The 25383-nt window shown below is 38.5% G+C and overlaps 2 protein-coding genes across 3 annotated transcripts; one reads left to right on the top strand and one right to left on the bottom strand.

Moving 5' to 3' along the window:
* Positions 1-1282: 1282 nt before the first annotated feature.
* On the bottom strand, positions 1283-3476 carry LOC106767590 (scopoletin glucosyltransferase). Its single transcript, XM_014652513.2, has one exon. The coding sequence runs from the start codon at positions 3460-3462 to the stop codon at positions 2020-2022; it is 1443 nt and encodes a 480-aa protein (XP_014507999.1). The 5' UTR covers positions 3463-3476; the 3' UTR covers positions 1283-2019.
* An 11262-nt stretch (positions 3477-14738) lies between these two features.
* Positions 14739-24632, top strand: LOC106765515 (scopoletin glucosyltransferase-like). 2 transcript variants are annotated; one of them, XM_022783062.1, is made up of 2 exons: positions 14739-14845; positions 23202-24632. In XM_022783062.1, exons 1-2 carry the CDS (start codon positions 14813-14815, stop codon positions 24519-24521), a joined length of 1353 nt encoding a protein of 450 aa, XP_022638783.1. In that variant the 5' UTR covers positions 14739-14812; the 3' UTR covers positions 24522-24632. The 2 variants fall into 2 exon arrangements, with proteins under 2 accessions (XP_022638783.1, XP_014505655.1); XM_014650169.2 differs by lacking the exon at positions 14739-14845 and having other exon boundaries at positions 22106-24632.
* Positions 24633-25383: the final 751 nt, after the last annotated feature.

The following is a 25383-nucleotide window of genomic DNA, read 5'->3' as shown; positions in this document are numbered from 1 at the left end:
ACAAATTTAAACTCATTATATCTTCGGATTAGTATATATCGCAAGAGTTTTCACCGGAGAAAGTATAAAATCCAAAAATAATCGATTATATTTTCATAAATATTTTAAAAAATTAAATATATTTCAAAGCTTCAAACGTGAAGTCAAAATTAAATTTTCTTTATCTCTCTATAATTTTAAATTTTAAAAATAATTAAATATGATTATTCTAATTTATATGTATTTTTTAACGTGTTAAATCATGTTTTAAATTATCATTAAAACTGTTTATATCGTTTAATAATTTTAAATATGGTTTATAACATGTAAAAAAATTGACACAGTTAAATTAAAATAATTATATTCATTCAAATTTTAAATTAAAATCAAAATATACTAAAATTTAAAAAAACTTTAATTTTATATTAAAATTTTAGAAAAAAATAATTAACCATATTTTAAATAAAAGATTAGATATAAATAAAATACTAATTATCTATTAGTTAAATTTTTATAAAACACTTATATTACTCTTAACTCAAAAATCATATTTCATTGTATGTATTTAAATATGAAACTTAGCTTAGGAATAACTTTTTTTCATAAAACGAAAGCTTTGTCTGAATAAGTAGTTCAGCTTTTTAAATGTTTTAAAATTAAATTATATATCAAATTGATCTTTCTTATCTAATATATACCTAAGGTCCTTTATTTATAATAAAAAAAATATAAGCTAAATATAAAATACAAATAATAAATAATAATAAACTAATTAAAGATAAAAGATAAAGATAAGATAAACATTATATATATATATATATATATATATATATGTATATATATATATATATTTAACATTCATTTCAAGCTTGTGCATACAAATATGTATGAATCTTATTACTAATATAATTCATAAAAACTTAATGAAAATATCTCCTTCTAAAATCCCATAATTATTCTAGGCTAAGCACGCTTAACCATGGAGTTCTTATGAGTTAGGCTACCGAAAAGCAAATGCATTTGTTGATATGAGTAGTCAAATCAATTCCTTTAAGCTATCTTTCAACTGTATAGTCCCATACCTATACAATCTTCAGATCTCTCTCATTCCGGTGTATGTTCGATTCGTCCATGTGCCCCTTCCACTCGAAGCCTGCCAGGAGCCGCTCCTTGTCTGTGCCCCCTGCACCATGCTTCTTGCACCGGCGATCACTCTCCGCCCTCGTTAGTGCCCGGGTGTCACATGCCCACCAGCTTCCGTCTGGTTCGTCCTCGAACCACACCGTACTGGGAGAGGCTAGGCTCTGATACCACCAAATTATTAATGATTTGTGACTACGATATAAAAGACAAAATACCAACCCATAAGACTCTCCTGAGTAATAAATTTGAGAGGTTGCTCTATGCAAATCTTTTCTTGTAAATCATCGTTAAATAATGCATTGTTGACATCTAGTGGATAAAGAGAACATTGTTGAAGAGCTACCACGACTATAACTAAACTAGAAAAAACATCTTTGCGACGAAAAAAAAAAAAAATATATGGACGAGTCAAACACAATAATGACAAAAGGGAGGTGAGAAGAGACAACAGTAGAAGAAATCACAAATATAACAGAGAGGAAAACCTTAAAAATCCAAGATTCTTCAATCAAAAACACTTGAAAAAGAAAAAAAGACAACATTGAAACTTTGAATAACTGCATGAGAGGAGATGAGACGTGCCACCACACATGATAAAAAGGGGAACAGATTCACAACTTCAAAAGACGGCGAGAGAACGTAAAAACTCCAACAAAAGTGTCGTTGATGACATGTTGGTTGCTTGACTAAGATGATCAAAACCATGTGATAATGAATCAAAACTGAAACTAAGTATTGATAGGAGTAGACCTTGTCGGGAGAGTGGCTGGTGGTAGGAGTTGAAAATAACGGACACATTGAATTGAAACTTTTAATCATTAAAGATAACTCAATAGTTTGGTTTTCTTGCGACAAATATGAATTGAAGAAGGGGATGATCATTATATTTGAGGCGCGTTAAAGGGAAAGGGGGATCAGCTCCTGAACCAACGAATCCAAATTTGAGTAGGAAGAGCCGCCTTCTTCCACCGCCCGTTTTGCCGTATGAGCAAGCAGTTTTGCTCTTTTTCTCATTCCCTCTGCTTCTTCTTCTGCCAATACCCTTTTCACAGCCTTTTCAACAGCATCCCACTTTATGCAACAATCCTCATCTGCCACAAAGTTACTCCATTTTCTAGCACCAACAGGCACACCAATCTTCAGCACCTCAATCACCAACTTCTCATTGTAAAACTGTTCAGCACCCACAGGCCAAGTGATCATAGGCACCCCAGCTACCACACCTTCCAAGGTTGAATTCCATCCACAATGAGTCACAAACGCCCCAATAGCTTCATGTTCAAGAATCAACGCTTGAGGTGCCCAACCTCTTATAATTACTCCCTTCTCTTTCGTTCTATCTTCAAATCCTTCGGGAACCCATTCTTCTTCATTTTTTTCTCTCTTCCCCACTACCCACATGAATTCTTTCCCTGACGCCTCAAGTCCCAAAGCAATCTCTCGAAACTGAGAATCAGGAAATTTCGTCATGCTCCCAAAGCACACATAAACAACTGAACCAGTTGCTTTCGTGTCCAACCACTTTAAGCATTCATGCTCATCTTCTTTTCCTCCTCTATATCTTTTCTTCTCCTTATCCTTGTTGCAAAGAGACAACGGACCTATGGCCCATGCTCTTCTCCCAAATTTCTTCACATAATGATCTGCATAATCCTTCTCTAGCTCATGAAAGCTGTTAACAACCACCCCATAGCTCCTCACCTCTGATTCATGAATTTCCTCCCAGAATCTCTTCGCCTCCACGTCATCTTTCCGAAAAAAACTTCCTACCTGCAACCTTGTCATTTTGATTTCACCAGGAAAATTAGGGAGAACGAATAATTCTGAGTCAAAAGAAGTGTTCTTGTAAGGCTCGTACAACCTCATTACTTCGTAAGCACACAATGAGAAGAAACTCATCCCATGGAACACGAGCCGGGGAATTCCAAACTTGGCAGCAGAATCAGTTGCCCATGGGAAAAACATGTCTGCAACAACACAATTTGGGTGGTGGTGAAGCAACAGTTGCTCAAAGGGCTCTTCCAGCAACCTGGTAGCCTTATGGAAAGCTGACAATGAAGCTAGAGATGGGAGGGTGTTAACGTGTTCGCATCCTTCAGGTAAACCAGTCTCGGTGGTAGAAGGAAAGTTGATGGTTTGGATGTTGATCTCTTTGGTTTGATGAATTTTCGTCTTTTGTATAGCTTTGGAGATGGTTTGTGCATTGAGTGGGGTGGTGATTATGGTGGTTCTCACGCCTTTTGCAGCAAACACCATGGCCATGTCAACGCAAGGTATCATATGGCCATGAGCCAGGAATGGGAAGAAAAATATGTGCAAAGAAGCATTTTTGTTTGCCATCTTTCACACTTGAATATGCGTAAGATATTATTGATTATGCGCAGAAACAAGTAGAACGGGACTGTGTATATATGCCTCTGCTTGTCACATTGTTATGGAAAATAATAAGAAAATAACAAGAAAAATAAAAGGTTATTCCACACTATTAATTATCATTTTGATCATTTTTATAAAAATAAAATATTTTAACAAATCTTAATTCTTAATTTCTAGAAAAAGAACAAGTAAAGAAAAGATTGTTGTATCAAAAGAGTGATATCAAAATAATAATTATATGATACACTTAAATTTTTTACATTTATTTGATACTATCTTTATTTATTTTTTATTTTTTTTAATTACAAAACTTTATACTTTTTGAATTCTTAGATTATGTATCAAATGAATCTAAAATTATCATTGTTACTCGATAATTAACGTCATCCGACGACCTTAAAAGAACCTATGCACCCACCTTTCAATCCATTATAATAATATTATAATTTGTATTAAAATTTCATGGTATATTATTATTTTCACATGCACCCACCTTTCAATCCATTATAATAATATTATAATTGTGTATCGAAATTTTGTCATATATCATTATTTAAATTGTTAAGTGGATGTACTTTTACTGTGTCCATTTTTTATAACTCTAACTTTCACTGGTTTTAAAAACTAGATATTTCCCTTAAATTTTTAATTAATGTCATTCGTTTTAAAATAATATAACTTAAAAAACAACATAATTTAATTGACTATCTATTTTAAAAATAAGAGTATGATGTAATTTTTCTTTTGTCTTGGAATAGATGTTCATACATACATTTGGTAAGTGAAACTGCAATTGTTGATTTTCGAATACAGTGGTTCAAAAGAATTTTTCGTTATATGTTTCCTAGATGACATTTTAGGAAAAACAACAACAATATTCTAGGTTATATAAATCATTTAATATTTTATTTATAAAGAATCCTTTTATATTAATATTTTAAAACTTGACTTTTCATAACTTTTATTTTAGTGAATATTTTATTTAATAAAATAAGGGAAGTGAGCAATTTTATTTAAAAAAAATTAAGAAATAGATTATTTATTGAGAATATAAAAAGAAAATATTTATTTAAAATGATAAAAGAATTAGTATCATTTTATTATGTGTATTTTTCATTTAATAAAACTCAGTGAGATAAATCAGTTGCAATTCCCCCATTTATAAAACATTGACTGAGGCTATTTTGATCACTTTGTAATGACTTTGCACGGTTTGTTGTTTTATTAGATGTTATAATTATGTAATATTTTTAATTACAATGTCTTGTTGCATGAAATAATATTTAACTGGTAGTATATCTAATTATTTAAAATATATTTGTTCAATAAAAAGTTATTTAAGGAAACTCCTATGATAATTTTCTTCTAATTATATACCTTAAATTAGATAGGTGTAGCTTTTACCTAATTACTTTAGTCAATGAAAAGATAAAGCAGAATCTAATATTTCCTTAAATTATTCTCATAATTTAAAAATTTGAAGTCAACTTAAAATCGGTATCTTTCCAAAATATCATCTTTAAATTTAATGCCTTTTTACTATTTATGGTTTTAGTCAATGTTTTAATTGCACTTTTTAAAATGATATAATCACGTGAACAAATGCGTAAATGGTAGTATATAAATTTAATAATTAAAAGTTTAACCGTTATTTCAGATGACATTTAATTATTTTAATTTTCTTATAATTAATAATTTAATATTCATTAAGTCTACAATGCGTTCTAGTATAATTTACAAAACTTATAAGAAAATCGTAATATAGTATAATGCTACAAAATATTATATTTATTCAAGAAGATTTTTTTAATATATATATATATATATATATATATATATATATATATATATATATATATATATATAAAAGATATAACCAAAAATAATGATGTAAGTATTAATGCAAAAATAACATTTTATGACAGGTAAGATTAACCTTTTATGGTATGTATTCTCACGTCATACTTCTTATAATCATAGAAGGTTCACATAAAAACTGTCATAGTAGATCCAATTTATTATGACATACTTTTGATTATGTGTCATAGTAGCTCTCTCTTCTATGACATAATTTTGTTTATCTATCATTATATGTTTAGTATTTTATGGCAAACTTTGGATCACTTATCATAACAGGTGTTGTGGACATTCAACCTATTATAACAAATAATATCAATTACGTCATATTTATTTGTTTTTAAGCTTTTGCCTATTTTCTAATCTTATCCATTCAATTTACCTGGAAATTCAAACAAATTAAGCAGAAAAAATAATTTATGCAAACCATTTCACACATTAAATTGTTCAATAATATTTAAAACATTACATTGTACATAAACCTACATACATTAAATTCTCTCTTACTTTCTGATTTCTCTCCTCCTTATAACTACCATTAAATTACAAAATTATTATTATACCTAAGTACCTAATGACTAGCCTAACTTCCAATTACAAATGACTAAACCTTCCTAAAGTAGGTGATATTCTACATAAACTACTCCAATTAGTTCAATTTCTTTTCTCTGTGGTAAGTACCAAGTCTTCCTCCCTAGTTGTATTCTTTATCACCTTCTATTGTAGGTAGCTGCAGTTGTTTGGTTTTGACCATTAGAGTTCTTAACTTGTTGTAGCAGATTATATATAGCTCATGTCCAACCTTTCTCCAATTTCAATGTAGCAAATTCAGCAACTAGTGCAGTTTAGAATAAGTGCAAATTCAGCAACCAGTTAATCACAATTCACTAATTAAACTCGGTGCAAAAAACTGAGTGAATAGGAGAAAATAATGATTCATCAAAATAGACGACACTTAGGCTTTTGCACTCTTGAGCAAAATCAAAACGCATATCAAGGAACAATTCGGAAGATATCAAGAGAGTGACACAACCTCAGGAAACAGAAACAACAAGACACATAAGTAAACAAACATATTTACACAATAATCAATTAATCCTGGAGAGATAAAAAGAAGTAGACAACATCCAACAAACAAAGAGTCAAAGAGACAAGATACTCATGGAAATCATCCAAGCATTTCAAGACATGGCAAAATAATCAATCATCTCAAGAGGTGAGTCAAAAGCAGCAGAACCTCACAAGATGCATTGTATCACTGTATCTTTCAAGTGTCTAGGGTAAACAATTTCAACTCAATGCACTCAAGAAAGCAAGGAACAAACAGACTTGGCAAACCTCTAATATTAACACTCAAAACATATTCATGTTCAAATCAAAAGGTCTTTTCAGGGTTGTAATAAGACCAAGGACAAGGGAGGATAAAATATAGATGAGAAGCTACAAACCCAAAGGAATAAAAGAGCAATGGAGAACAAGTGAAAATACAATAAAAGTACACACAAAACCTCTAATTTCAACCTCTTCTTGACTCCACCATTCATTTTTTATTTTTATTTTTCTTTTCTTGCCTTATCTTTTTTTCTTTCTTTTTTTAGAACACTTACACAACAAGAACATATTTACACAATAAAAACCAAGAAAACCAATTATCCAATTCATAAGAATCCAAGAAGACCACACATGTTCCCAAAACAATTCTAAAGCTCCAAAATTCCCTAAGGTTAAGGTGATCTGAGTTTTTCACTTAAGGCTAATGTACGAGCTTCAAAACAAAGAAAAGGGAAAAACAATGACTCAAAGGACTTATCAAAAGGATTAGATCAAGGTTGGCTTATTTTGTTACCAATGAGAAGTATTATTGCTTTGAAGTGATTTTGATGATGATGCTCTTAAAGACTTGAAGACTTGAAGAATCTAATACTGTAAATGTTAAAAGCATTCCTCGTAGAAAGCACTTGTATATGAATTTATTTTCAATTGTAAAACACTTAGAAGTTTCACAACTTAGTGATTTCTTGTGGCAATAATCGATTATCACAGGCGATAATCAATTATCACAAGCAAAAACGGAAAGAAGTTCGTCTCAGCAATAATCGATTATCACAGGGGATAATCGATTATCACCGCAAGTTTTGATATTGTCCAGGGTTTGGAAATAATTAATCATCACTAAGAATAATTGATTATCACGTTTTCTAAAAACCCATAACGAACTGAAATAATCGATTATCAATTATGGTAATCGATTATCACTGGCAATTGGAAACTATCTTTTCATTTTCTGACCCTTGGCCTATATATACAACCTTCTTAAACCTTTTACAGGCTACCTAAACCTTTTGAGAGCACAAAATAGTTATGAGGAAGTTCTCTAAGTTTAAGTGTGAGTTCAATCAAGTCTTGGGAAAGGAGAAGCCCGTGGTTAGTGTGTCTAAAGGTGCAAGCGGTTCTCTTCAAGTTGATTGAGTTGTTATTATTTCATCCTGTGTCGAAGGAAGGTGTTTTTTTTCTCTTAATTATTGTATTATTCTTATTGCAATTTGAAACTGATTTCTAGTGAAAAAGTTAATCACTCTTTATAGTGATTAAGGACTAGACGTAGAATCTTTTTTATTCAAACCAAGATATTTGTTTGATTTTCACTATCTCTTCATCCTTTTACTTATAAACTGTTCGATAACAGTTCTCAAAGAGAATCAAAATTTTAAAAGAACCAATTCACCCCTCCTCTCTTGGTTATCGACCGTTTACACGCTCTTTAAAACATTCTGCTGCGCAATACCAATCTCAACATATTTGGCCAGAGGCTCCAAAACAAAAATGCCTTTATCACTTTCAAACATGCATATCAGTCAAGAATCATCAAAAAGAGTCAAACCAAGTCACATGTGCAAGCAATCAAGCGATACAACACACACAAGAAAGAACATAAAGTGGCTCAAATCCTCACACAGGGTATTTCTGTCACAATTAAAATTAACCTCTCAAACCTTATAATCATCTTTCCAAGCAGAGAAAAAGAAAGGCTTTCAAACCATACAATATCAATCAACTTCTATCCAAGGGTGAAGTAAGAGACCACACTTAAACAAAACCCATAAATCAAGAGAAGCATTCAAAATTGTACACTAGACACAAGCTTAAAATAACAAACAAAAAAAGAATAAACTAGAAAAACCTAAACAAAGAATAATGTCCCCCAATAGAATCAGAATAATCAAAAGATATGGACAAGTGAAATAAAAATGGAGAAGGAGAAAGCAAACTTCCTGAGTCAGGGGGGAAGAGAAGTGGGATCGAGCAAAAAAGTCTCCTCCACTACTATATCCAACAAGGAAGGATTGTTGAGGAAAGACTTCAACCGGTGCCCATTGACTTTGCAACTTTTGTTTGTGGATTCACTTTTGATTTCAACTGCACCATAAGGATAAACATTAGTAACAACAAAATTTCTAATCCACTTTGAACGTAACTTACAACCCATGAGTCCAAGCCCATAATTGTATACCAACACTTTCTTCCAACCTCGATGTCCTTTCTAACTATCAAGCTATCATGGAACTTCTTGGTTTTATCCTTGTAAAACTTAAAATAGGCTTCAAGGCGAATCTCATCAAGTTAATTGAGTTGCAACTTCCTTTCCTCTCTAACCTGATCCATAGAGAAGTTGTAAGTCTTCACAACCTAGTAAGCTCGTTGATCTATCTCTGCAGGTAAATGACATGCCTTTCTAAACAAAGAATAACCTCCAATAGAATCAAAATAATCGAAAGATCTGGACAACTGCAATAAAAGTTGAGAAGGAGAAAGAAAACTCCCTGAATCAGGGGGAAGAGAAGTGGGATCAAGAAAAGAAGCTCCTCCACTACTATATCCAACAAGGAAGGATTGTTGAGGAAAGGCTTCAGTCAGTGCCCATTAACTTTGCAGCTTTTTCTTGTGGATTCACTCTTGATTTCAACCGCACCATAAGGATAAACATTAGTAACAACAAAAGGTCCAATCCACTTTGAATGTAACTTACCACCTATGAGTCCGAGCCTATAATTGTATAACAACACTTTCTGCTCAACCTCGAAGTCTTTTCTAACTATCAAGCTATCATGGAACTTCTTGGTTTTATCCTTGTAGACCTTAGATTTCTCATAGGCTTCAAGACAAATCTCATCAAGTTGATTGAGTTGCAAATTCCTTTCCTCTCCATCCTCATCCATAGAGAAGTTGCAAGTCTTTACAACCTAGCAAGCTTGATGATATATCTCTACAGGTAAATGATATGCCTTTCTAAAGACAACCTAATAGGGAGGCATCCCTATGGGTGCTTTGTAGGTAGTGTTATGCGCCCAAAGAGCATCATCCAACCTGTTACTCTAATATTTTTTGTTGGGCTGGACAATCTCCTCTAAGATTGTCTTTATTTCCCTGTTTGAAATCTTAGCTTGTCCATTAGTTTGGGGTGGTATGATGTAAAGACTCTGTGCACAACCCCATGCTTCTTAAGCAAAGCCTCCATGGACCTGTTACAATGGCTCTTGCTTGATCACTAATAATGGCTTTAGGTACTCAAAACCTGCAAAGTAGGTGAGATCTAACAAAATCAATAACAACCCGAGCATCATTAGTTATAATGGCTCTTGCTTCCACCCATCTTGAAACATAATCAATAGTTAAGAGAATGTAAAAGAAACCAAAAGAGACAGAGAAAGGACCCATGAAATCAATACCCTAAATATCGAACACCTCATAGAACAACACAGACTGTTGAGGCATTTGCTATCTCCAAGAAATGGATCCTCTTGCTCTCTAACATGGCTCACAAGTGCTACAAATCCTCTCCGCATCTTTCAAGATGGTGGGCCAATAGAATCCACAGTCAAGCACCCTACGAGTTGTCCTTTGCATGCCAAGATGGCCACCAAGTGCAGACGAATGACAAAACTGCAGGACCGAATCAATCTCATGATCCGATATGCATCTCCTTGTTACGTGGTCACTGCACAACTTTCATAGATAGGGGTCATCCCATATATAATAGTATCACTCTTAAATTAATCTCAGCTCAAGATGCCGATGGAGAAAAAATTAAAGCAACTAAGAAATTGATAAGTGCAAAATCATATGTTTTCGAGTTGTTGATTAAAAGGAAATCATTGATCCCTATTTTGTATATGTTACAGGTAAATTAAGAGAGAAGAGAAAAGAGAGAAGAGGAAATCTTGCAACAATTCGCCTAAGCTAAAATGATCTCGCTTAAGCAAGATTCGTCTAAGGGCCATTTCTTTAAAAGTCATTCTTGCTTAAGCCAGAATAATTTAGCTTAAGTGAGAATGACCAATCTTCTCCAAGAAGTTTCTTCTCGCTTAAGCGATATTCATCTAGCTTAAGCGAGAATTCACGTAGTATATATACTTACGAGTCAGAAAGTAAAAAAGAAGGAGAGTTGCAGAGAAAAAAATCACAAAGTTATCAAAAGGGTTAGTCTTCCACTATAGCTATAGGATCTTCTTCTCCATCTCTTAGAATGCTAATGGCCACCATGAGTGGCTGATCTTTTCTCTTGGGATTGAATGCAATCTATTCGAACTCGGATATAATATGGTAATATTTATATATAGCATTTATGTTTGTATTTAGTATTTGTATTTTTGTTCTGCTATTAGTGCTTGATTCTATCTGATCAATAGTTTCAGGAATGTGGGTTTTAGAATTGACTGGAAAGTATTTCTAAAATCTGATATGAGCAAGAATACTTGATATCCTGTGATGCTAGGAATAGATTTCAGTTTATCAATTGCTTATAACACCTGAATATACTATTGGACAATTTGTTGGATATGTGAGGAATCAATATTCAAGGAACTGATCTTATTCGAGGAATCAGTATAAATGACTTCCGTGTGTTGCATCAATATTGGTAATCTCAGTTGCTATATGTTTGCATTCATTCAGATTGCAGAAAAGTGAGATAGATGAATTAAACCCCAACTTCTCAAATTAAACTTTCTCTCACTTATTTGCTGTTATTATTTTACTTTCAAGCAACGTATTATAAATTATCAAAATCCATCATGAATCAGATTGAACATCCTTGTATATATGCTGTTTGAGATAAAATTTATCTATTTAATTGAAGTTGTTCCTCATGGGACCGACACTCTTACTTAAAAATAATTATACTATAGTTGACTATTGGTACGCTTGCCAAAAGATTCAATAGAAATTCACAATGTTTGCAAACCAATGGTAAGGTAAGAAACAAAAACAATCAACAATTTTTTATCAAGAAAGTCATCCTGGATGGGCAACACATTAGCATTATCCTCCTCAACTCTTTCAATTATGCTGAGATGGTTTGATACCAAATTTTGTGCTTCATTCTTGTCATGGATATGCACATCAAACTCCTAGAGCAAGAGCATCCACGGAATCAGTCTAGGATTTAACTCAACCTTCTTCAATACAAACTTCAGAGCTACATGGTCAGTAAAACCAATAACATGTTAACCAAGCAAATATGATCTAAATTTATCAAGAGAAAAAACAATAGCTAGAAGCTCCTTCTCGGCGGTGGTTTAGTTTGCTTGGGTAACATCCCAAGTCTTTGAAGCATAATAGATCACTCTAGGAAGCTTGTCAACCTTATGAGTCAAGACAACCCCCAATGCATAATTAGATGCTTCACACATAAACTAAAATGGGACTGTCCAACAGGTGGCTGAATGATTGAAGTAGTGATTAATGCTTCCTTCAGGCAATCAAATGCCTGCTTACAGTTGTCATCAAATTGAAAATTAACATCTTTATGAAGCAGATTGGATAGTGGAAGGGCCTTTTTGCTAAAGTCTCTAATGAAGCGTCGATAGAAACTTGCATGGCCAAGAAAAGAGAACACCTCTCGCACGTAAGAAGGGTAAAGCAATTGTGAAATAAAAAATACTTTTGTAGGATCTACTTTAATGCCCTTACTAGATATGATATCCCTAAAACTAAACCATGCTCTACCATGAAGTGACATTTTTCAAATTAAGAACAAGATTGGTTTCAATGCATCTTTGTAAAACTCTACCCAAAGTATCTAGTAGACACGTGTCAAAAGAGGATCCATAAACTGTAAAATCATCCATAAAAACCTCTATGCAATTTTGAAGAAAGTCACTGAAAATGCTAAGCATGCACTGCTGGAATGTACCACGTGCGTTGCATAGGCCAAAAGGCATCCCCCTATAGGCAAAAGTGCCAAAGGGGCTAGTGAATGTGGTTTTCTCTTAATCCTCAAGGGCAATATGTAATTGAAAGTAACCAGAAAAACCATCAAGAGAGCAGTATTGAGATTTACTTACCAGACACTCAAGCATCTGCTCAATGAAGGGCAACGAAAAACGGATCTTTCTGTGTTGCATTGTTCAGCTTCCAGTAATCAATGCAGACTCTCCAACTATTTTGCACTCTGGTAGGAATGGTCTCATCCCTCTCATTTTTAACCACAACGAGGCCTTCTTCTTGGAAACCACATGGACCGAACTCACCACTAACTATCTGATATACGATAGATGATCCCAACTTGAAAAAGCTTGGTCACCTCCTTCTTGAAAACATCCAAAATCATGAGGTTTTGCCTTCTCTACATGAAGAAGAGCTGATACTAGGAATGTCCATCAGGGTCCAACCAATGGTTTTCTTGTGCTTTCTAAGCACACACAACAACTTCTCCTCTTGAACAACATCAAGGGAGGTGCAAATGATCACTTAAAATTTTTCATCATCCTCTAAGTAAATATACTTGAGGTTTTTTGGAAGTGGTTTAAGCTATGGAGTGGGTGCCTCGAAGTCATATTTATCTATACTTCCTATAAAAGGGTTATTGCACTCTGACTCTATAGAATTAACATGCAGAGGTACAACACCCAAGGCATCATACTCAACATCAATATTAATCACAGAACATACATCAGGTTCAAATTCATATTCATATTCATTGCATGTCAATTGTACAAAATGGGTGTACGTTGTCTAACACTTAAAGTCGGATAGCCAAGCACCCAACATTAAAAATGATCGTTGGCAATATTAATTGTAAACAAAATTACACTATTAACGTTAGTTGATTAGAGGACCAGATTGTCTTTTTGAAGTCTGTTGGTCAGAGAACAGACGTCTTTTAGTGTTCAAATTCATTAAAAATTAAGCGTGAAGATATTTTAAGAGACCCATTATACGTTGGTTGGTTAGAAGAACAAACGTTAATTGCCTTTTTGAAGTTTTTTGGTGAAAGAGCATACGTCTTTTAGTTTTCAAATTCATGAAAGGTTGGCGCGAAGATATTTTAAGAGACCCATTAGATGTCAGTTGGTCAGAGGAACAGACGTTAATTGTCTTTTTGGAGTCTGTTGATGAGAGAACAAACATTTTTAGTTTTCAAATTCATAAAAAGTTGAATGCGAAGATATTTTAAGAAACCCATTATATGTCGGTTGGTCAGAGGAACAAACGTTAATTGCCATTTTGAAGTCTGTTGGTGAAAGAACAAACTTCTTTTAGTTTTCAAATTCATAGAAATTTGAGCTTGAAGATATTTTAAGAGACTTATTAGACGTTTGTTAGTCAGAGGAACAAACATTAATTGCCTTTTTGAAGTCTATTGGGGAAAGAACATATGTTTTTTAGTTTTCAAATTCATAAAATGTTAAGCGCAAAAATATTTTAAGAGACCCATTAGACGTCGGTTGGTCAAAGGAATAAACGTTAATTGCCTTTTTGAAGTCTGTTGGTGAAAGAACAAACAATTTTAAGTTTTCAAATTCATAAAAATTTGAGCATAGAGATATTTTAAGAGACTCATTAGACGTCTGTTAGTCAGAAGAACAAACGTTAATTTGAACTTGAACATATTTTAAGAGTGAGAGAAAGAACACTTGCTCCATTATTTTTGTATGCACTTTCTTCATTCCGGGCCAAACGTATCTAGAAAAGCTTTCGACGACCACCAAAAATAATGTTTCTTCCACTTAATATAAATGTTCAATAATTGATGATTTTATGTATGATTTCCGATTAGTTTTGTGCATAGATCCCATTTGAAGCATCGTTGAGTTCTCTTCTGCGACCACCAAATTTTTTAGACTCAACGCCACTCAAATTCATTCTAGATCGAGTTGGCCCGTGAATCTGGACCCCATTTTAACACCTTTAACAGTAATTCATCTTTTGTTTATGAAGGTGTCTGGCATGAATGTATATATATATATATATATATATATATATATATATATATATATATATATATATATATATAAAGGCCTTCTCTGCATATATTCCTCATGATTTAAGCTTGAGGGCAAAGTTTACATAGTTATACTTAGGTAAAGAGAAAATGGGTAGCAGTAGTGAACAACATAGTCTGCACATTTTCTTCTTTCCCTTCTTGGCTTATGGTCATATAATACCAATAGTTGACATGGCTAAATTATTTGCAGAAAAGGGTGTGAAGGCCACCATTATCTCCACACTAGGCAACGCAATGCAAACGTTCGGAACCATAGGCCCTCGAGAGAAGATGGAAGGCGCGAAAGGAGAAGCAGAAGTCGCAGCTGGGACGGGGATAGACGACGTCTGTTGCGAGGAATAATAAATACTATATCTGGTGGATTCGCGGGAGGAGGTCCTACCTCCTCGGCAAGAAAAAGGAGCATCCGGGCACTGCGGTCCATACATGCCGTAGACGTCCCAAAGAGAACAATGCCCCCTATCACCTTTACTGATGAGAACTTTCACGCACCTGACCCGGACCAGGACGACCCAATGGTGATCACCGTAGAAATCGCACAGTATGGGGTCTGCAAAGTACTAGTCGACCAGGGAAGCTCGGTCAACATCCTTTATTGGAAAACATTTTCCCAAATGGATCTCTCAGAAGACCTCATAGTACCGTACGATGAACAAATAGTCGGTTTTGCTGGCGAACGGGTGGACACAAGGGGATATATCGATCTACAGACTCGTTTGGGAACCGAAAGGGACAGCGAGGAGATGAGAATAAGGTATCTGCTGGTAGAGGCTAACACGGCGTACAACGTCCTCCTTGGACGTCCGTGTTTGAACGCGTTTGACGCTATTGTTTCTACACCGCACCTAATGATGAAGTACCCCACTTACCGGGGGACGATATGTACGATACGGGCGAATCAGAAAACGGCCCGGGAATGTTATGCTGTCGGATTACGGATATATCCAAAGGAAACACGACGAAAGGTAACCAGATCAAAGGTTGCTATGGCCGACCTGGATCCTAGAACTAACACGGAGGATCGCTTGGAACCTCTAGGAGAAACACAGCCCGTCATGATTGGACGAGATCCTTCCCAAACCACCTCCATAGCTACGGGATTATCATCGAGATGGAGCAGCATTTGAGAACCGCCTTATGGCGAAATCAGGATCTTTTCGTATGGACGGCAGCAGATATGCCGGGCATTCATCCATCCATCGCCTCCCACAAGCTCTCGTTATTTAAAAATGTCCGGCCAGTGTCTCAGAAGAAAAGGAGGATGGGGGAGGAAAAAAGGAAAGCTGTGAATGAGGAGGCCAGGAAATTACGCGAAGCAGGTTTCATCCGGGAGGTCACGTACACCAATTGGTTAGCCAACATGGTCATGGTAAAGAAAGCAAACTGAAAATGGCGGATGTGTACGGATTACACCGACCTCAACAACGCGTGTCCCAAGGATTCCTATTCGCTCCCGAGTATCGACACCTTGGTGGATGGGGCGTTAGGGCATAGAATGCTGAGCTTCCTGGATGCATACTCGGGCTATAATCAAATTCCAATGCACCCCCCAGATTGCGAGAAAACCGCCTTTATGACAGAATGGGCCAACTTTTGCTACGAAGTGATGCCGTTCGGTTTGAAAAATGCCGGAGCCACGTATCAGCGATTGATGGATAGGGTTTTCGCCGAACAGATAGGGCGGTGTATGGACATTTATATCGACGACATGGTGGTTCAGTCGTCGAACGAGGAACAACATTTGAATGACTTGGACGAAGTCTTCCAACAGATCCGAAGATACGGGATGAGATTGAACCCAGCGAAATGCACGTTCGGCGTTGCAGGAGGGAAGTTCCTCGGTTTCATGCTCACTTCCCGTGGAATCAAAGCTAATTCCGACAAGTGCGAGGCTGTGTTGAAGATGCCAAGCCCGAACACGTTGAAGGATATCCAGAGGCTGGTTGGGAGGTTAACAACTCTGTCTCGTTTCATCCCCAAGCTGGCCAAACGTATTCGACCGATAGTGAAAAGAATGAAGAAAGACATGTCGTGTAAATGGGATACAGAATGCGAGCAAGCGTTTGCCAAGGTAAAGGAAGTATTGATGAACCCTCCGGTGATGAACCCTCCTACCCCGGGACATGAACTAAAAATATATTTGGAGGTGTCAGACACAGCAATTAGTGCAATCTTAATGCAAGAAGACCCATCCCAAAAACTCATATACTTCGTCAGCCGAACGCTTCAAGATACGGAAACCCGCTATCAGCAAGTCGAGAAAGTGGCACTGGCCCTCCTCCACGCCGCTCGTAGACTTCGGCAATATTTTCAGGGGCATCAAATTGTCGTTCAGACTAATCATCCAGTGGCTAAGGTATTGAGGAAACCCGATTTAGCCGGCCGAATGGTAAGCTGGGTCGTCGAACTATTGGAATTCGGCCTCCGATATGAGCCAAGGGGCTCCGTTAAAGGCCAACACCTCGTCGATTTTGCCGCAGAATTACCCCTGGTTACAAACGACCAGTGGAATCTATACGTTGACGGAGCGTCCGAGCGACAGATTAGCGGGGCCGAAATAGTGCTTGAAGGGCCGAACAAATTTTTGCTCGAATATTCACTAGTATTCAAGTTCAAAGTGTCCAACAATCAGGCCTAATATGAAGCTTTAGTAGCGGGATTAGAGCTCGCCAAAGATATGGGAGCACGAAAACTTATCTGCCGGACGGACTCTCAACTGGTGGTAGGGCAAATGAATGGGGAGTTTCAAGTGAAGGAAGACCACTTGCTTAAATACTTTCACCGAGCTTCATCCTTAGTGGCGAACTTTGAAAAGGTCGAGATTCAACATATACCCCGAGAGCAAAATACTCGGACAGATATGTTATCTAAACTTAGCTCAGGCAAGGAGAAGGGACAACTCACTACCGTCATCCGTCAGGTCCTATTGCAACCTTCCGTAGAATGTTATGCAATAACTACGAATGGCGGTAACTAGCGGGATGAGATAAGGGGACTAATAAAGAAGCAGGACGACGGACAACCTATATGCTCAACTGACACAAAAAGGATCGCCCGGTTTGTCATAATCGGAGACGACCTGTACAATTGCTGAAATGCTTGTCGAAGGAGGAAACTCAATACGTGATGGATGAGCTTCACAATGGAGTATGTGGGTTCCATTCGGGACGAAGAACATTAAAAGCCCGTGTCCTACGAGCGGGATGCTTTTGGCCCACCATGGAGGAAGATACCCGAACCTTCACACAACGTAGTCTTAGCTGCCAAGCGCACGCCAACGACACCCGGGTTCCTCCCCATACATTGCATTCCATCACCTCTCCATGGCCGTTTGCCCAATGGGGCATGGATATTGTCGGGCCTTTACCACAAGGCCAGGGTTAGAAGAAGTTTCTCTTAGTCGCGGTTGACTACTTCACCAAGTGGGTGGAGGCCGAGCCATTGGCATCTATCATCGCTATGCAGGTTCAAAAGTTCTGTTGGAGGTTGATCTGCAGATTCGGCCTCCCAAAAACCATAATAACAGACAACGACAGACAATTTATTGACAAGAAACTGAAGGAATTCTACACGAACTTGGGCATAAAGCGCGTCACTAGTTCGGTAGAACATCCACAAACGAACGGGCAAGTCGAGGCCGTTAACAAGACCATAATAGCGGAATTAAAGAAGAGACTGGGAGAAAAGAAAACGGCTTGGGTGGAGGAACTGCCTGAAGTATTATGGGGCTACAGGTGTACACCTCACGGTACCACGGGAGAAACCCCCTTTAACTTAACTTACGACATCGATGCCATGCTCCCGGTCGAACTAGAGAGCCCTCATTGTGCAGGAGACTAGATGATATGCAGCTGAACGATGAGGTATTAAGGGTGGAACTCGATACGTTCGACGAACGCCGTGACCGAGCGGTAGTGAGGGCGGAGGCATGCAGGCAAATGATAGAGCGAAGGTATAATACCAAGGTCCGCCCCCACAAATTCCAAGAAGGAGATCTTGTCTGGTGAAAGACTGGGGAAGCTAGACGCGCACCCCAACACGGAAAATTGGCAGCAAAATGGGAAGGTCCCTTCAGAGTTATCACAACGTTGAAGAACAGAGCATATCGCCTCGCCCGACCGGATGACAAGCTACTTCCTAACACCTGGAACGCCACCCACTTGAAATTTTATTTTAGTTAATCACAAAAGCAATTAGTCAATGTACCGTCGCTATGGCTTTTTGAATGATACAACAAAATCCATTCCATCCCATTTAACTGCTTTATGATAGCCGGATCCATTCGGACAAGCTTATGGGATCCGTCCCGATAACGCGAAACATATAAAAGGGACCTGTCCCATACCATTCGTTAAGTTTATGGGATCTGTCCCGATTAACGCAAAACATGTAAAAGGGATCCATCCCATACCATTAGCTAAGTCTTTGGGATCCGTCCCATTGGCAAAACAAGCAAAGGGACCTGTCCCGAACGGATAATTAGGGGCCGATCCAAGGCCCATTATCCTACCTCCCCATTAGATCATTAAAAATAACAAGCTAACAGCAAACGAAGGGAATTATTATATGTGACGAATATAATGTGAAAAAGCTAAATCCATTGTAATGCGCAAAATACACCAAGAGCCGGACGGGTCGACCATGCAAACAACAGTTGTGCCTAAGTGTTTCCAGGTCGACCTCACGAACACAAAAAAAAAGCATTAAAGGAGCTAAACGACTAAATCAGATCACTCTTTTCCTGCATCAACGGACGGTCCACCGTCCGCCCCCACCACGACTTCCTCATTCAAGATTCCCTCCACTGGCCGCATCTCTCCACGATAGACGTCCTGATGCATGTCGAACCCGGTAGCAATCGGGTCTACCTTCAACAGATAAGCCACCTGGCGTAGAGCCTTGTTGAAGCCTTCCTCATGCTCGTAGATCACGGTCGCATCCAGGTTGGCAAAGGCTTCATTCGCCTCTTTCAGTTCGGCCTCAAGGCGCTTTTTATCAGCATTAGCGGCCAGCAGGTCCTGGGACAGCCGTTCACTCTGTTCAGCCAACTCATCCCCCTCTTGGTCAACCGGCGAACCTCCAACTTCTGTTTCTCTACTTCCTCCTTCAAGCTATCCTCTCGCACCTTGGCGTCCGCCAATGACTTGTTCGCAGCAGACAGCTGAGCGGTACGAACATCCAAGTCAGACTTCAGCTTCGTCTGCTTCTCCCCACAATGCTCATGCTTTTTAGCTAGTGTCTCCACGCGGCGGCGGAGACCGGCAGACACGTTTTGCTCTTCAGCTAATTCACGCAGCAACTCCCGACCCTCCCGACCTTTACCATGATCACGGGCTCTCCGGGCTAGCATAAACCCCCGACTCATTAATTCTACGGCCGCTCCAAGTAATTCTCCTTCAGATAAAGGTTCTATAACCGCCAGTTGTGAGGAGCTGGGTCGGAAGTCTACTTTCGATGCCGCGTCAAAGGCCACGTCGAAAACACCAACAAGCAGGGGGAGAAGAGAGGAACTCCCGCTACGACGACTTCCTTTAGAGGACGACTTCCCTCCATCTTTAGTTTTCCTCTTCCTCTCGAGAGGAACGGTGGAGTCCTGAGGAGACTCAGAAGAATTGAAAAGTGTGACGTGAGCGGGATCTGGTTGGATTTTTTCTTGAACACGTTTCGTCGCCACCACCTCCTCTGGACGAACGACCACGGTAACTAGGTCGGTCGTCGCCACCAACCCAGATGAAGTCGCCCGACTGGAGGCCGCCAAAGGCTGATCTAAACCTTTCGAACTGCTACCCTTGCGTCGTTGGGCGGATGCAAGCCATCCGGTTTTGCAAGGCTCCGGTAACGACATATATCCTGAAAAGAAAACAAGAATTTAGCTAAGTCAAAAATAGACATAAAGAAGCCGAACCGGCCATAAGCGTACCAAAGGCAATTTGATCATAGTCCTCGTATTTCAGGCAGTCGACGAAGCCGCGGGCGCTGAGGCGGCGGGGCAAGTCTTTTATTATCCAGACGGCATCTCGCTCCAATTCATTAAGACGGCCTACGCCGAATGCCTTTATCTTGGGAGGATCCTCTGTCCAATAAAAAGGGAACCGAGGGGCACCATTAACATCGAAGAACTCCGACTTACCGGATTCCTTGATAATTATTTTAAAGTATCTGGTCTTGAAATTCTTGAAAGAATCCGAGAATGGCTTGAATAAAGTGCGATCATGTACAGATGATAGGGACACCCATCCTCGTCGTGGTGCGGGACGGACGTTGAAATAATGAAGGAACACCAGGACCATAGGCATCAGTCCAACAGCCGCACACAACGACGTGAAGGCTTGAATGGCCGCCCATCCGTTCGGGTGCAGTTGGCTGGGGGCCACATTCAACTCTTTAAGAACGGACGCTTGAAAGTCCGTAAACGACACTCTGACATACATTTGCTCGAACATATAGGTATACACGAAAAAGAACTCCTTTACGCTGGAGCCTTTTCCGTGACATACGCGCTCGTTCGGATGACTGACGCAAAGACGAAATAACCGAGCGTCCTCCACGTCGCGAGCAATGTATGAACGATTCGCCCACCAGGCCAACTCTGCATGAGTCCCAAAGTCCGAAGTATATTCGCCTACTTCTGGGGACGCCCAGCGATAACCCCGGATACGCGGCCACCCACCGGCCGGCTCTGCAACTTCCCGGTCAATCCGTATTCCCCCCTTTTGCAAAAATATGTCGTAACCGTTGACTAGTCGATCTCCGTCCGGAGAAGGTGGGATCAAGCTCTCACCCTGGTGAACGTTTAGAAACGATGAGGAGACCGAACTAGGAGACGCCGCCTCCCCAACTCTGACCTCCACCTGTTCTCCCACCAACGGGACGCCACTTGTCCTTCCCACCCCGCCTCCAGCACCGCGGCCCGACGACTCCTCCGACGAGTGTACACTAATTGCAACCATTTATTACCTGAAGATCAAAAATCTTGAGCAATAAAAAGAAAGAAGTGATGAGTGAGCAGCAACCCTTCCCCACCCCTATTTATAGAAAAATTTTGAAAATTGCCACGCTTTAACCATCGTTAGATCCAGATGTCGTCAACGGCCCAGATTCGCGACGGTTCAATACACGACGAAAAACAGCTACTAATAGGAGGACACGTGCCCTTTCCCGCCTAGTGCCTCTTAAAAAATCGCAACCATCACGCCCCACTTTCACAGCCTTTCAGTCACTCTGTTCCTTCAAGCTTAAGGGGTCTCTGTACCGGGGAGGACGTTCGGCCATTCCCAACGGACAAAGAGAAGGACGTTCGGTCAGCCGCTGACAATTCCTAATGGCATCTGGTTACCCCTGGTAATATTTCCTGGAGAGTACGTCCGGTGGGACCGGATGTGCCCATTGATGGATGATCGGTTATTTATCGATAGTCAACGATAAATAACTGATGTTATTAGATAATGATTAATGAACTAAATAGGATTAGAAACATCTGGGCCGATATTGGACCGTGATTAAGAAAAGTTAATTATCGGCCCATTACAAAAACTATAAATAGAGGTCAAAGATAACCGTAGGTAGGAACATTTAATGTGCTTTTATGTTGCTTTGGTACTTTCTCTTTCTATCTCTATAAGTGGAACTATGAATTGACTTGAGCGTCGGAGTACTTTTAGCAGGTACCCGACCGGTTGAGATCAGCAGGAGGGAGTGTGCGTTTGGAGGCCGGACGGTGAGGAGGAACGGTTGAGATCAATGAGTAATTATGTAGGGAGATCTTATCCATCTGAAACATTTTGTGCGTTTGGAGGCCGGACGGTGAGGAGGAACGACTGAGATCAGTGAGTAATTGTGTAGGGAGATCCTATCCATCCGAAACAGACCCCATTCTACATGGCTCAACACCAACCGCCACCACTGGTTTCTCGATTCACCACCACTTCAACCCATCACCACAACAGCAGCACCGTCACAACCCCAACAGCTCTTCTTCTTTGACCCACGCTTCTTCCAAAGTGCGTTCTCTGATAATTGGAGCTGGAATTATAAATTACGTAAAGGGTAAATAAGACTTTGCACAACCGATCCCTCCAAATCTCTTCACTTTGACAGTTGACAAAAAAAGCATGTATCCCGCAAATCCATTCAAATCGTCGCTTTCATTTCTTCTCAAATGAACATATAATTCACTTCCTTTCCTCGCTCTCAATCACCTCTGAACAGTAAATTCTGTTCAAATAAACACAACATAAAGTGTCTTTAAGGGTGAGTAAACAGACAAACACTAACTGACAAGCACACTTCCATAAGTGCATAATTAGATGCTTGACACATCAACTAAAATGGGACTGTCCAACAGGTGACTGCATATATATATATGAAGGCCTTCTCTGCATATATTCCTCATGATTTAAGCTTGAGGGCAAAGTTTACATAGTTATACTTAGGTAAAGAGAAAATGGATAGCAGTAGTGAACANCATAGTCTGCACATTTTCTTCTTTCCCTTCTTGGCTTATGGTCATATAATACCAATAGTTGACATGGCTAAATTATTTGCAGAAAAGGGTGTGAAGGCCACCATTATCTCCACACCAGGCAGCGCACCTTTTATCTCTAAAGCCATTGGAAAAGCAAAAACTGACAACCAGATCCAGATCCAAACCATCAACATCTCTTCTGGAGAGGTTGGTTTACCTTATGACCTTGAAAATACTGATTCAATCACTAACCCATATTTGACGGAAAGTTTTTTTTTAGCCACCTCTTTGCTACAAGAGCCACTTGAACAACTATTGCACAAGCAACGTCCGAATTGCGTTGTTGCTGATATGTTCTTCCCATGGGCAACTGATTCTGCCACCAAATTTGGAATTCCTAGGCTCGTCTTCCATGGAACTAGTCTCTTCTCACTCTGTGCTTCAACGTGTATGCAATATATCGACCCTAACAACGATGTTTCTTCCGATTCTGAGTCCCTCACCATTCCTAATCTTCCGGGTGAGATTAAAATAGCAAGGACGTCGTTGATGTCTTATGGCATGGGTGACCAAACGGGCATGATCAAATTGTTGAGGGAAGCAAAGGAATCAGAGTTGAGAAGCCATGGGGTTGTTGTTAATACCTTCTACGCACTCGAGAAGGATTATGCGGATCTTTACAGCAAGGTGCTTGGAAGAAAAGCATGGCATATTGGTCCCTTATCTCTTTGCAACAAGGACGTCGAAGAAAAGGCACATAGAGGAAAGGAGGCGTCTGTGAATGAATACGAGTGTCTAAAATGGCTTGACACAAAGAAACCCAACTCAGTTGTTTACGTATGCTTTGGAAGCACAACACAGTTACCTGATTCTCGACTTAGAGAGATTGCTATTGGTCTCGAGGCTTCAGGGCAACAATTCATCTGGGTGGTGAGGAAAAGCAAAGAAGATGAACTTGAATGGCTACCTGATGGATTTGAGAGAAGGATGCAAGGTAAGGGAATAATCATAAGAGGGTGGGCACCTCAGGTGTTAATTCTTGAACACAAGGCAACAGCAGCATTTGTGACCCATTGTGGATGGAATTCAACCTTGGAATCAGTCACTGCTGGGGTTCCCATGGTAACTTGGCCTATTTTTGCCGACCAATTTTTCAATGAGAAGTTGGTAACAGAAGTCCTTAAAATTGGGGTACCTGTTGGTGCCAAAAAGTGGCATAAATTAGAAGGAGATAGTGTATCATGGGATGCGGTGGAGAAGGCGGTGAAGAGAATAATGACTGGGGAAGCAGCTATTGTAATGAGGAACAGCGCAAAGAACCTTTCGAAGCAGGCTAGGCTTGCCATGGAAGAAGGAGGATCTTCTGACTCTGATTTGATAGCTTTAATTGAAGAATTAAGTTCCATGACTTTCTGACTTACCCGTCACTGCAAGATGCATTGAAGATTTAGATTTTCTATTCAAGTAGGTTATTTTCTTTTCAAAATAAATGTATTCTTAAGAAAATTATGCATATGGGTTGCTAGATACCGTGAAAAAATTGTGTCAAGGATCTAAGATTTTTGTTTAAAATATTTTAACTTAAAGCCATATTAATTTCAAATAAATAGAGTTAAACTAATAGAGAAAAGTGATCGAAAGCAACAATTTTCCTTCTAGAAAAGGGGTGTGATTTGTGCGTATAGAATGACGTAACAATTTCAATGAGTGAAGTTCAGATAATCTTCACCACACAATATTGTGACAGGCACAGTTCCATAAGTATGTAGGTCCTGATATCAAGTTCAGACGATTTTCTGGTTATTGTCTTCTTTACATGGCGGTGATGACTTCTGGTTATTGTCTTGTTTACACAGCATAAGGGGAATAAACAGACAAACACTAAAAGACAAGCACACTTCCATAAGTGCATAATTAGATGCTTCACACATCAACTAAAATGGGACTGTCCATTGGAGTAGTGAATGATTGGAGTAGTGATTAATGCTTCCAATGTCTGCTTACAGTTGTCAAAAAATTGAAAATTAACAAGCAGATTGGATAGTGCAAGGACCTTTTTGCTAAAGTCTCTAATGAAGCGTAGATAAAAACTTACATGACCAAGAAAAGATAACATCTCACAGGCAAGAAGGGTAAAGCAATTGTAAAATTATTATTATTATTATTATTATTATTATTATTATTATTATTATTAATTATTATCATTAATATTATTATTGATTATAAGCATGCTTTCTGTTTCTTATTTTATTGTCGTTTAATTAAATAGACGTAAATT

The sequence above is a fragment of the Vigna radiata genome, chromosome 7, assembly GCF_000741045.1.
Source record: "Vigna radiata var. radiata cultivar VC1973A chromosome 7, Vradiata_ver6, whole genome shotgun sequence".
In the NCBI taxonomy this organism is placed as follows: Eukaryota; Viridiplantae; Streptophyta; class Magnoliopsida; order Fabales; family Fabaceae; genus Vigna; species Vigna radiata.
This window is presented reverse-complemented; position numbering and strand designations above follow the sequence as displayed.